A 13,609-nucleotide genomic window follows, 5' to 3' on the forward strand; every position below is an offset into this window, starting at 1 on the left:
GCAGTAATGGACCTGGAGATTTTGCAACAGCAATAAGGGTAATTGAGTTTCCTTCTTCGGAAAAAGAAGTGCAAGTGAACCCTGACCAAGGTCACAACAACACAGATAAAACCCATATGAAATATGTATTTAAAAAACTAGCTCACTTAAATAGTCAAGCACTTCAGATTTACATAATTGTATGAATGACAATAACACAGTTATAAATGTCTTTCATGTCTTCAGTGATTCAAACTGTTTAATTTTTACGTCAGGATTTCTACATGGGATTAAAATCTGTTCCGGGAGATGCGGCTCCCTCTGCTAGTAACATTTATTATTATCAAACCGAGATCTAAAGAGCTTTCTAACATCTTTACTCAAAAGGCTTCAGAAGGCTAAGAGTCTGTAATTGGATTTAAGTTTATCTCCTTTAAAAAAAAAAAAAAACATTTCAGGAGAAATGAAATGACCTGGAACAGATTGTCCATTCATTCAGGGTTGTTCCTGTATGATAGAACAGGAACAAGTTAATCTGAGCGGAGATCAATTCTCACTGCTGCTGGGAAGAGCTTTCGGGGTCTACAGTCAAATTGATCTCAATGACGTCTGAGTGAGATTGAGATGTGGTGGTAATCCTTTTGCTAAAGAAGATTACATCAAAACTATCTTTCTTTTTCCTTGATAAGCAAAAAACTAAATTTCCTGACATCGACTGCGTGATTTATAGCTGCTCACATAAGTTTACATCCAAAGAGTCTGAGGATGTGTCGCCTTCCTGGTGGAGTGGAACATTTATGTGATTCCCTTGAATAAGTGTTAAGGGACAACCGGAAAGAGATGGGATTCAGCCCAGAACACCTGTTCAGAAATAGGGTCATGTTAAGAATTGTCTCTGCAGCCAATTGCTCACATGAGGGCGCCATTGTGCAACAATCATTTTGAACTGAGCGTTTCTTGAGACACATAAGCTCCACGCACAACATTTAGGCATTGGACCAGCAGGTGGTGATAAAAACTCAAGGAATTCTAATAAACAGTGGGAGAGAGAAGCGTGAAGTAAGCGATGACACAATTCTGCAAATAGAGTTTATTTAAACGTCTTCAAAGTCTACATAAGTGGGAGGATGCATTTTAATTATATTTGGCAAAAATTTAATGTTTCAGTTGTTGATGTTTTTTTTTTTGTGTGTGTTTTTATTATGTAAATCACTTCGCACTGCCTTCTTATTCAAGTAAACCTGATGAATTGATGGCTAAATCTTATTCACTCTGTTTTTTCTTGCTATGTAAAAAAGCCAAAAAAACAAAAACAAACAAAAAAAAAACACAGCCCTCTTTTTAAATGTGTTCATGCCTATTCACGTACTGTGAAGATGCAATTGAAAATTTAGTAAAATCTGAAATATTTTTTCTATATAACTTTTTTTTTTTTTTTTTCGGTTGTTGTTATAGCTTTATTCGCACCTGTCCTGGCAGAGCGCACTGCAAGAACTGGTCAGACAATTATCGCGTCGATGACAGAAAAGTTTCAGTCTGCCACCGTCGCCTCTGGCTGTTATAGCTCCTGCTTCCTCCCTCGTCACCACGGGCCACTGTGAAAACGGCCGCGCGCATGACGTGCACTCCCCCACCCCCCTCACCAGCCGGGGTTCGTTGAAGTGCTGAGTTGACTGGATCGCTCGCCTGCCTGCTGGTTCGCTCGGAGCTTCGGCGGCACCTTTAATGAGAGCGCCTCACGCATTCGGACGACTTGCGCCCTCTCTCTCTCTCTCTTTCTCCCGCTTCAGTAACTTTGATGGGGACCGCGACATTAGGCTGGGAAAATGCCTGTGATGAAGGGATTATTAGCGCCGCAGAACACCTTTCTGGACACCATAGCCACACGGTTTGATGGCACTCGTAAGTTTGACCCAAACTATTTATCTGATCTTTAATTTTGTTTGCTGCCCTGATTGCGAGAAGCTTGACAAAGCGGAGCTTGATCCGTGGTTGCTCAGATAGGCTCAAAATAGCAAACAAATAATAATAATAATAATATTTGCTGGAAAAAAAGATCTTTTGTCTTCAGTTCAGTTTAAATATTGGATCCAAATGTTTGCATACTTCAACTAAGCTCATTAGGCCAAAAGATGGAAGAAGGAGGCATAGTTCAGTCTGTTAGTGATGAGGTTTCAGCACCTCGGACAGCGATAAGGGTTAACTGGGTTCTCCCTCAGTCTCATTGGCTTTCTTTAAAAGTTTCAGCCTGCGTTAAAGATAAATTGCATGTATTTGCCAGCGTTGACCTGTTGGGGATCAAAGTTTACCACTCCACAACAAGAAAATAAAAGCAGTTTCCTTCTTCTGTCTTTCGTCTAAACTCTGGAGGACTTCATCTAAGAGTCATTATCTCATCTACATAAAAAAGTAGAAAAAAAAGGCTCTTCTTTGCGTTTGTTCTTGTAATTTAATTAATTTTTTAGCTACCTTTAAGAACATGTTGTTAGCCTGGATAAAAGTTTAAAGGCGTGATTGTTTGTATTTTAACTTTGGTGTCAGAAATAAATGGGAAACGTTTGTGAAACATGTTAAACTATTTTACATGTAGCAATGCTACAACCAAATTTTCCTCTCCCCCCCCACCACCCTTGAATTCATGCAGTTGACTGATAAACAGTTTGTGGTCGTGAATTGTCTTACTGTGTTTGTCTCAACTTCCATCCTGCTTAGCAAAATCAGTTCGGACATATTGAATGAAGAACTTACAGTAAAGACCAAAAGTTTGGACACACTTTCTAATTGAATTCAATTAGAAGGTGTGTCCAAACATTTGGTCTGTACTATATATGGATAGCTATTTTCATGTCTTTTCAAAGATCTTCAGTTGGACAAAGGAATGGACTTTGACTGCGCTATTCTAACACTTGAAAAGATCAATTTGAACTAAAGGATTCAGATTCTGCTTCCGCATTAAATCAATCTCTCTGGGCTCCTTTAGTCACCTGCTGGTGATGGGTGGCCTGTGGTTTCACCCTGTGGGACACTGTTGCTGATGTGGGGGGCAGGTGGGAACACTGGGAGAGTCCAGCTTGGTGGGGGATTGGGCAGAGTGCTACACTGCTGGACACAACATGCTAAAAGAAAAAAATATGAAATTGTAGCTCTGGGATTACTTCTTTATGGCAAATTAAAACTTCTAGGTATCAGCGTTCATGTCCCCGCTGAGTAAAAGTGTCCTCACAGCATGATGCTACGACTCCCTTGTTTTACCATGGAGATGGTATCTTCTGTGTGATGTGCAGATCCAGTTTTTCCACTACATATACTGGTTTACATGTAAGGTCAAGAAGTTCCTCTTTGGTCTTGTTTGACCCGCACTCGTGCTTACTTTGGAAAAACGTTTGTTGTTACACTTCTCTTATTCTTCTTGCCACTTTTCCATAAGCCAGTTTTGTGCGGTGAGGGACTGTTGACAGATTTTCACGTCTGAAGTGTGGTGTTAGTGGCGCCTCCAGAGTTGCAGCAGCTCTCTTGGCTGCTTCTCTTATCTTGCTCTCTCAATTTTATATAATGAATTTTACCTTGATGTCTAATTTAAAGCTTGCGATGTCATTTTGTGACCCAATCTTGCCACATTTCATAGTCACATGCATACTTTAAAATCAAATGACCGTTAAAGGTTAGTGACGGCTCTAGATTTCCTTTAAGGGCATCGGAGTAAATAAAACACACCACTTTTCTGCGATTTGTCGTCATTTTTAAATCATGTATAATTTCTTTTCACCTCACAATTCCATCATTGCCACATGAAATCCTAATAAAATTCTTTGAGGCTTATGGTTGGGATGTGAAAAAAATAAGCTAGAATTCATAGGAAGTATGAATGTTTTTGCAAAGCACTCGCATGTGTACAAAGATTTGAGGGTGACTTACCGATTTTGTCAAAATACAATAAATGATTTCCCCCGTTTTATTCTACATGTTCTTAATTAAATCTACCGCGACCTTTCTTTTCGTAAGATCCTCTACCTGTTCCCTGTGCGGCAGTATCTCCTACTTTTTTTTCATTACAGTTGTTGCATCCATGGTAATAACACTGTTCTATCACCTGAGCCATTATGCAGCCTTCTGAAACATGTTCCTAACACCCAGAGATAATAATCAGAGATATCCATTACGACTTCAGCTCCTGTACCTACTGATTCAACATCACTGTACATGTACGAACAGGATGGTGTACAGTATGTCTCGTTGCAAACTGAAGAGAGAGAGAAAAAAAAAGCCTCTGCTGCCTGCATGGGCACGAGCTCTGCTCCCACATAAGAGAATTAGAGTGGTTCTGTGCAGCACAAGTAGTTTGTCAAGCTCCAAAGAGTGAGCTGCTCTCCTTTAGCTGGCGAGGTGGAGGAAATTAACGCTGGATCAGAAGTGCTAGATGGAGTGGACCTGAAGGCAGTAGAGCCTGACGGTACAAATTGGGTCTGATAGCCTGGTCAAGAGCAAATATTAGTGCAGAACTAAGGTTTTATCACCGTGGGATCCCCTTCGAGGTCTTTCATCGCCCAGATTAGGGTCGGAGAGAGTGATAAATGGCTGAACCTTCGAGCGGGCAGCTCTTTGACAAGATCTCATTTGTACTCAGAGAAAAGGTTTAAAGGTTATTACTGGTGGAACTTCAACGGAGAGTATTTGTTTTCGTGCTTCCAGTAGGTTTTACTGCACTCCTTTTTCATACCTCAGCTAGTTTGCATAACACGAGTTGCCACCTTTGCAACCCGAGTCAACAGCGACCGTTTAAAGATCGAGGCTATTTATGGTGTTCAGAACACAGTGGATATGTACTTACCTTTATAAATGTGTCCTACATTCAGAAAAGGGCTAAAGTAACAGTTTTTGATCAAATGCATTTGAAGCTAGCAGATGTTATTTCAAAATAAGTCACATAACATCGAGTGCATTTGCTAATAGTATTACAAATTTAAACACTGTTGCTGAGATCAACAGATCTCTGTATATAGATTGTTTTCTCTTTACAAATGTGTGGAAACGTTGACTCGCTGTGCTCAATGGTGACTGTGTGCGATTGACACCTTCTGGGAACCTCACAACTGTGCAACCATCCAGGTGTCTAATGTCACCACCTGTCCGTCACAGCTACTGCATAGAGTGGGAGTGATGCTTGTCATAAATCGTATGTTGTCGCCTGGCAATTACTGTAGTAATTTGAAACGTGTCTCCCAATTTTCCTCTGTTTTGCAATACTCCATGTAACTTTCACATATTTTATTTTAAAAATGTTTATAGGTTGTGGGTTGTTAAATTGCTTAGGTAATTTGTGTGGAAATAATAATACAGAGTTTGTATTTACCTCCTCTTTGAACTGCTGGATTGTCAGCAACTGACCAATAAGTGGTCGGTATTTGTCCCGAAGTGCATGCCCCTCATCTGGAAGAACTCAACTTCCGTCAACATTACTAGGTCGGTCTTTGCTAACATGCTGTGGTCATAAATATTTTGAGGAAAATAATAGGAAGCCATATTCAAAATGGCTTCCTATCTTCAACATGCAATACCAACAGTTGTTACCCAGAAAGTGAAGAGGGTGGAATACAATTTATTCCATTTCCAAAACCAAACGGAGTCTGGAATAACTCAATAAATTGATCAAGGCCTGCAGCCAACCTCATACAGTTGAATAATACTGTGCTCTAAGGCAACTACCACATGTTCGTCTGTAAGAAGGTAACTGGTATTAAACATCCCATTTTTTGTCATAACGACTCTTATTGATAGTCACATCAAAGATCAATAAGTGCAGTTAGCTATGCTTGACTTTATGTTCAAATTCCTACGGTAGATCTATGGCAGCATGAAAACATGTGCTGCAGTAAATGTGGTATTTACATTTAAGTGTCTTTTTAAAATTACTCAAAAATGTCTTGGGTAACACATTGAGTTCCACTACTGCTACCATTATAACACTGTTCGTCGGAGGTTTGCTCTTCTTAACTATGGGGGCGGAGCCGATGAGATGTCTATTGTAAAAACAGCTATCTGATATTTTTATTTTGGTAAAGTGCTGAAATATAGTCACTGGTTCATTCCTTTATTTAGTAATGGACATGATTGTTGACCGCATATTACTCACATGATTCATCCATACATTTTTTTCACTCATTTCGTTCTAAGTATACCTCTATCATGATGAAAAGTTACAGACTCGGTCTACAACCGGAGCAGAAATCAGTAATTTCAGCTTCAAGTAAACAGGACACTCCTTTACCACATGAGGTGCTTTTCAAAATAATTGCTGACTTGAATTGTCAGATAACCAGTGATGTCCATCACTGAGGGGAAATGGGCCAAACTTAGCTGTCTTTTTGCCAGATTTAGCAGACATTTTAGTGTCTCAGTTCTAACAGAGGGAGTATTTAAAGCCTCCTACTGTGCTGCTTCCTCCCCGGCCAGTGCCAGCCCTTCAGACTGCCATTTTGTAACATTAATACACACTAGTCCCAATTCCATGAAGAAACGGGGGAAAGGAGTTGAGCCAGAAAAGGCAGAAAGAGTGTGCAGCACTTCCTGCTTTTCGCATTTACGAGAAGATGTGTGTCTTTTGCCTGGTGTGTCTCCGTGTGCGCTCGGCTGTCTGACAATATTAAAATAGTAAAGCAGTTCTCCTGACTGCCTGATTAATGCTTTTATATGCTGACTATTTTCCAAAGTGGTCCAAAACTGTAATTACCACTTGCTTTCAAACAGGCGTTTTAAGACCCAATTAAGCATGTTACTCAATAGAAGAGTTTCAAACTACAGAGAGTACAGTGTCCCCAGGGATTTTTGTTGCCATCAATCCTCTGACCCTCCAGGAAGACAAAGAGAGATAATTACCAAACGTGAAAGACCATGGGGGTGCGATACCTTTGACCGCGCTGTCACATGTACGTCTTAGCGAGGTTTACTTCAGTAAATAGAGCCCAAAGCGAAGGGCAACACCTTAAAATTCCTAAATGGGAATTTGAAAGTATTTTGTTAGTCAATAATATCATGTAAAGTTGTGATTAGTCCAGAGTGTGAGTCTGGAAGAAATAATGAGAGTAGTTATGAGACTTTGACGGAGTAATCGATCATCATTGACCGTACCGCTGCAGGGTGCGGGAGGTCTCTCACTCACTGGCAGTGAATTGCTACAACTGTTCCAATTTTCTCCAAAGCTTAATTCATTCTGGGAAAGTTTTATCTAAGATGGAAAAAAAAAATGAGTTTGATCTTTCGAGGTTAACCAGCTGCAACGTTATACCAATCAGAGACACTGTTGTACATATCATTTTTCATTTCTAAAAAAATAAAAAATAAAAATAAAAATTCTTTCAATACTGCTTTGGTTAACAAAATATAAGCAAAGTTTGTACAGAAGCCCTCAATGATAGCCCTTAAATTGACTCACGAGTCTTTCTGAAAGATTAGTTGTTAATCGTATTTGGCATTATGCTTGACACTGTCCCATATTTCAAAGTTCAAAGTAAATTATTTACTTATATTACAATCACAATATGTAGTTTAACATAGACTTGTACATGATCACATATTCAGCATAAACTAGCATTTCTTATATCTGGAAATAAAATAATTGAATTACACTTTAACAAGAAGAATTTAGTTTCCTTTTACAAATTGAGCAAAAAACTATAAACAAATACAAGTTTTTTCCCAGAGGGAAACGTTCTGAGATTCTACCCTCTCTAATCGCTAATGTTGCCTAAAATATTTTCAGTGAGATGATTCATCCAAATCTCTAACATCAGAGCACAGAAAGTTTGTCCCACTCCTCAATTTCAGCTGTGGGATGTTTGAGAGGTTTTTCCACGGCATTTCTTGAATCTCAGACGGTCCTTGGTGGATTTACTGGCATGCTTGTCAGGTTGCCTGGTACAGTTCTGCTTCAACTTTATTTTTTTTAAGTAGATTCTAGACACCGGAGTGGACTCTACAACAGACTCTACATGGTCTTATATTACAACAGAATTAACAGTCAAATGCAACAGTATTAAAATCCGTACTTATTCCACGATTTCACACATTATAGACCAACATGGGCTTCTGTAGTAGCTAAAATCTCAAATTCATCCATCATTTATATCAACTGTGCCCGCTTGGCCTTGCGGGGTCACCATTGGGTCATTGGGTGAGACACGTCACTAGTTCACCACAGGACAAAAACCATGCATGCACACACTACTACCTAAGGGCAGCTTAGAGTCTCACGCATGCATGGTGAGAACATGCAGACTCGATATAGAAAGGCTGAGATCCAGAGCCGGGATCTTCTTACTGCACGGCAACGATGTCACCAACTGCAGCACTATACAGCTGTCTTGGCCAGACTTTTGGTTAAGTGTTTTCTGACCTCAATGGGATATCACCTGGCTAAATAAAGTTCAAATAATGGCAACAAGACAATGATTTCCTGAATTAAACAGGACTTTTATTGAATATTCCCTCCATACACACACCTTTAGAGTTTAATTTCACCAAGCATTTTTTTTTTCTCCCTCCGTCACCGTAAAAAGAGGGTTGCTGCGAATTCAAATGAGGTCAACATCCCTTTCCACTCCATCAAACTCGCAAACATTTTTTGAATGAGAGCCTGCGCGTCACCAAGATTGTTCTGCCTTGTTACACCACCTAATTGGGGAGATTCCTCTCCCAATCGGCATGTCTAATGGACTGTCCAAAACAATTGACAAACCGGGTTTCACCAGAGGTACTCTGGGCCAAGTTCTTCCACTTTTAGACCAGGTTAATTATGGTTTTGTGAGAAAGCGAGGGAAGCCCTTTGATAGGCGTTTTTCAGAGGAAAGGGAAAAAAAATAAGATATTGACGGAGAGATGGGGAATAGCTGAATGCGGCCGGCAAATTACCGGAATTTAATGGCTGGTGTAATGTGTCATTTGGGTGGGAGCCTTGGGGAATGTGTGATGAAGAGCAGAGAGCAGTGATTAAAGCTGTGGATTTGAGTAATGATTTTCTCTTTCAGTTATACAGCGTGAATGGATTGCCACTATTAACCGTTCTGAGAAAAGTATTTGCCCCGTTAGAGAGGTCTTCTGTTTTTGCTTTCTAGTCACAGTTAAATGTTTCAGATCACGAACAGTTTTGACGTCTTAGGAAATGCAAAATGGTTTTGTGAGGTTTTTGTTTGACGATCTGAAAAAAAATGTCTGAGAACGACAAAAAAGAAATTAGTAACAGAAAATAATCTGAAAGCAGACAACTATTTATTCATGCCACTGTGTTTCTGTCATGGTTTGCATTCATGTGATCAGTCCAGGTGTGTCCAACACAGAATCCAGGCAACAGAATCATAATCTCCAGTCTGTCGGTACTTCATGTACAGTCATGACTATGATACCTGATTTTTTGTTTTCCGCACGTTGCTGTAACTCTATGCAAAAGGAAATTTGTAAAGTTGTAACCTTGGTTTCCATGGTGTGTCAATGGTTACTGTGGCAACTGAAAAGTGACTTTTTTTTTGCGGTTATGTAACTGCTTTGTAGCCGTTCTCTGAGAGGACCTGCAGAAATTCAGATGGAAAAAGGGGGACTATATCTTTCCATCCATCTCCCCACTTTCTCCACAAATTTTTTTTCTATCACACTTCATCTCCATTTCTCATCATCCTGCCTCTTGCAGCTCCATCCCACTTGCTTGCAGTGATTCTTGGCACCCCCTCACCCTCTACCCTCCTAACACACTCATGTGTCTTTCTCTGTACATTCCCTAACCTCCTCTTCTCCTTTCCCTTACCTGTCCACCTTCTCCTCATCTCTTTCTCTCCCTCTCATCTGCTTCTCTTCCCGCTGTGCGGCTCTGCTGGTTTCACTTTCTCATCTCCTGTTCGCTCTTTCTCTATGTTCATTGCTTTCCAGTGCTTGGACACACACCGTAGGAATTATGCCTGTTCCTCAAATCGCCCCCAGAATGCTTCAGGAAGTGAGGGAGCTTATCAATGAGCTGGAGAATGTTTTGTGCCCATCAAGTATAAGTTTCATAAGATAGGTGCATGTAGCAGAGGAACGAGCAGAAGTAAAGAACCAAAAAGGCTCCTGGAAAAAAAACTAAAAAAACCTGCTTCACCTAAAAGTTGAAGCAGTTTGCAGGTTGATAAAAATATTAATGTATCATGACTGTGTGCTTGGTGTGATTGTCTCATGAAGTTAGGGACTTAATGCATCAGTTTTCTGCATGTAGGGGTTCTCCCCTGGTACTCTGGTTTAGGTTAATTAAATTCTCTAAATTAGCAGGTATGGACTTTAAATATTGAAAACAGACATATTACTGACTGGCCATACTGTGGGTTCATAATAATGAAGTAAAAAAAAAAAAATTAATTTGTACAAAGCAGCGTCTGAGCTCCTCAGGATAATGATTCATATCATTCTCTAAGATGAAAACACCCTCAGTCATTTTCCTGTCAAACATTCATGCATTTTTGCTAAGGTTTTTTTTCTTTTTTTTTTCGTTCAAACGTTAAATTGTGTAAAATCTCCATTGCTCTTCAAATATTTTGTCCAGAACCACAGTATTTTTTCTGCCCGTGTTCCCAATTCATCTCTTCCCATTCTCTGTGCACCTGTCAGATTACTTCAGCAGCTGTCAGGCAGCAGTGTGAGCCCATGTTGAGATGATCTATGGGCTGCTACTGTAGCCAGTAAACCAAAAGGGAAAATCTGAATGGAAGAAACACGGGGAGAAATGGAAGAAAATTGTCACTGAACTGCAGAACAAGAAATTGAAGACAAACTGAATGAAAGTAAATGTCTCTGCCAAAGATTGTGCGTCTAAATTGGGACGGGCGGGGGAGCGCAAACATAGACAGATGATGTTTTTACGGAGGTGGTTTGTGGGGAAGAAGGTGAACGCAAGCAGGGAGGGAAGCAAATAAATGGAGTCTGGTTGAAATCCAAGGTTTGAAGAAGATGAAGAGAAATTAGGTGCAGAGATCCAAAATGGTGGATGGGAGGAAGTGAAGACTGATGATCGGTGAAAGGTTTGAAAAGTTGCTGAGGCTGAGAAAAGGAGGACATATGGTGGAGCATAGGTAGAAAACAGATAGAGATGTGTGGTGTAGTGGGATGTGTTTCTGTTGGGGTAAGAAGGAAGAGAGGGAAGTAGAAAGAGAAACGAGGACAGCAATAGGTAAGGAGGGGAAGATGGGTGAGAACATATCAGGACAAAACTAATATGAATAAAGGTGAACAAGGGTTATGTTTTATTATTTGCGGTAGATGCTGAGTGTATTTAACGAAATTCAAAAGTACAAATACAGGATACAGAGATTCTTCCTTTTTCCCCCAGTAAATAAATTATATTTGAATTAAAATTAGCACAAACCTGATTATCAGTATCAATGTATTATTTTGACAACTGAACCAACGTGGAATGCAGTTTGTACAACATGTTGCTTACTCTAGTTGTTTGTTAAATTAACTTTGCAGAACCACTAAAAATGACAGACTGGCATATTAATATCTATCACCATCTTGTCCATAGAGGTTTGTAACTGAAGCAGGTCCTAACATCCACTTTATCTTGAGATGGTGTGGACACTAGTGGAGGAGGAAAGAGTACAAAAAGAAATGTAGTTAATAATGTAATAATGCTGTTAGGTACACAGTTTCATATATGTTTTTGATGGTGGCTTTGTTAGTTTCATCGGTTACTGAATGAGAGTTGTGTAAGCACGCCATTTTTGGCCAAAGTAATATCTTTACTATCGCAACAACATAAGTAGAAGTTTAGGAAGGAGTGGGTTTGATGGGCTTTCATTCATATTTTGGATCTAAGGATGGGAATCAAGAACCGGATAGTAGAACCTGCCTGCCAAACGATTCCACTTGTCGGTTCCAATAACGTCAGACGTATTTGCGTGATGACATTTTCTACACGCTGGGCATGATGTCCAAGATGGCTTTCCATGGTACGAAAACGCTCAAAAGTTATAACAAAAAACAACAAACAAACAAACAAACAAAAACTTCTTAGTTGCAGAGCTTTAATCCCAATAAAAGGAGGAAATACCTTCAACATCCTCAAACAGATTTGTGTGAATGTAAAGTGTTGGAAGTTGCCTAGCGACGTCGGTGACTCGATTGGGTGTTTTCTGCCATAATCCCCAAACCCCCTCCCCCCCGGTAACGATAAACTCCTTCGGTCCTCCTCCAGGTAATAATAGCACCATGCTGTATGAATAACCTCCATCTCATGCTAAGACTTGCAATCATATTCAATAAACTAGAATATGCGTTCTGGCTCGTTCATCAGATTAAAATCACCTTTTGAAAAACCTAAACATATTTTTCATTGGACCCACATTTCTCCACTAAGAATATTTTTTTATTGGTCTGATCTGGTCTTAAATATGTTTTCATTAGCTGTAAGCAAACATTCATTATCATTTACAAAGCTTTAAAACATCAATCTGTGTGGAATTATGCGAGCTCAGTTACTGACACTCAGAAATTTTCCATTAATATTCTAATTTATTGAATATGATTGTAGGTGGGTGTGGACTGCCTGAGAAACATGGAGTTTATTCCCTAGTTCAATGAGAATCAATGAGGAATTAAATCAATAAGTGACACTGATAATGGAATTGATATATAGCTAAATTTCTATCATTTCCCATTCCTAGCTGTGGCATCAATTTGAGTCTCTCTTCCCTCCAGAAAAACACTTACAATACAACATGTCAGCTGCATGACCCCTTTTTTAGATAAATGTTATGCTAGTTACATGTCTTTGTAAACATTAGGTTTCTGTTAGCACCATCCTCCTTTTCTCTACAAGTTGCTGGCAGAAAAGCTTTAGGCCTTTGTCAGTCTTTTCTTTAAGCAGAGCCTCAGTGGCCCCTGACAGCCCGTCCCTATACAGACCTGCAGTGTCCGGGTTGTCCCATCAAAGTGTCATCTCTTAAATGACATATCTGGGTGTGTCTTTTTGTCTGGAATGTATTCAGCGACAGGGTAAGCTGGGTATGTCTTAAAATATGATGACGATCTTTCCAAAAGTTCAATTAAAACAAGAGTTATGTAGTTTAGCTTCAACAAACAGCATGAAAAGTTAGATGATTCCTAAAGAATGGAAAACAAGCATCTGATTCCTCTTGAGAACCCGATACGCAATCTTTTACTCTCTGATTTTCTATTTGTAGTTCAAACAGAAGGTGGCTTTTACTCAACAAAGCTTGACTGGTGACACAAAGGAATTTAGACAACCAGGTTGCTCAAAAAGTGAGTTATTGATGTAATTGAAAGAAGCCGTCTCGCTGGATGTCTCATACCGCTGCTCATGTTTGCGCGTGTGAACGTCTGGAAATGTGTGCGTGACTCATTTGTTTACTGTAATTACGCCAGCGTCTGAAAATGTATTTGTTCTCCAATTACTGTGTCAAACGTTCTAGTGCTCTTGTACAATGTAGTGGCCAGGGTTCGCTGTTCAGCTTCTTATCAAATGGCAGCAGGAAACACTCAAATCCACAAGTACACACTTTTCACAATCTGTCAAACCTTCATTGTCCACTGCCATGTGTAATGAGCATTGTGCTGGATATATTAGCTGTCTATCAGCACAGCTCAGCCTTGTGGC

At 39.8% G+C, this 13,609-nt stretch overlaps 1 protein-coding gene across 1 annotated transcript in view; it reads left to right on the forward strand.

Moving 5' to 3' along the window:
- The first annotated feature begins 1,746 nt into the window (after positions 1-1,746).
- The window catches only part of kcnh8 (potassium voltage-gated channel, subfamily H (eag-related), member 8), a 53,621-nt gene continuing 41,758 nt past the window's right edge, over positions 1,747-13,609 (forward strand). Inside the window, exon 1 of the mRNA XM_044137866.1 lies at positions 1,747-1,881. Coding sequence (XP_043993801.1) covers positions 1,806-1,881 — 76 coding nt within the window. The 5' untranslated portion in view covers positions 1,747-1,805. The remainder of the gene's footprint in view (positions 1,882-13,609) is intronic.

Source organism: Gambusia affinis, linkage group LG14, assembly GCF_019740435.1.
Source record: "Gambusia affinis linkage group LG14, SWU_Gaff_1.0, whole genome shotgun sequence".
Lineage (NCBI taxonomy): Eukaryota > Metazoa > Chordata > Actinopteri > Cyprinodontiformes > Poeciliidae > Gambusia > Gambusia affinis.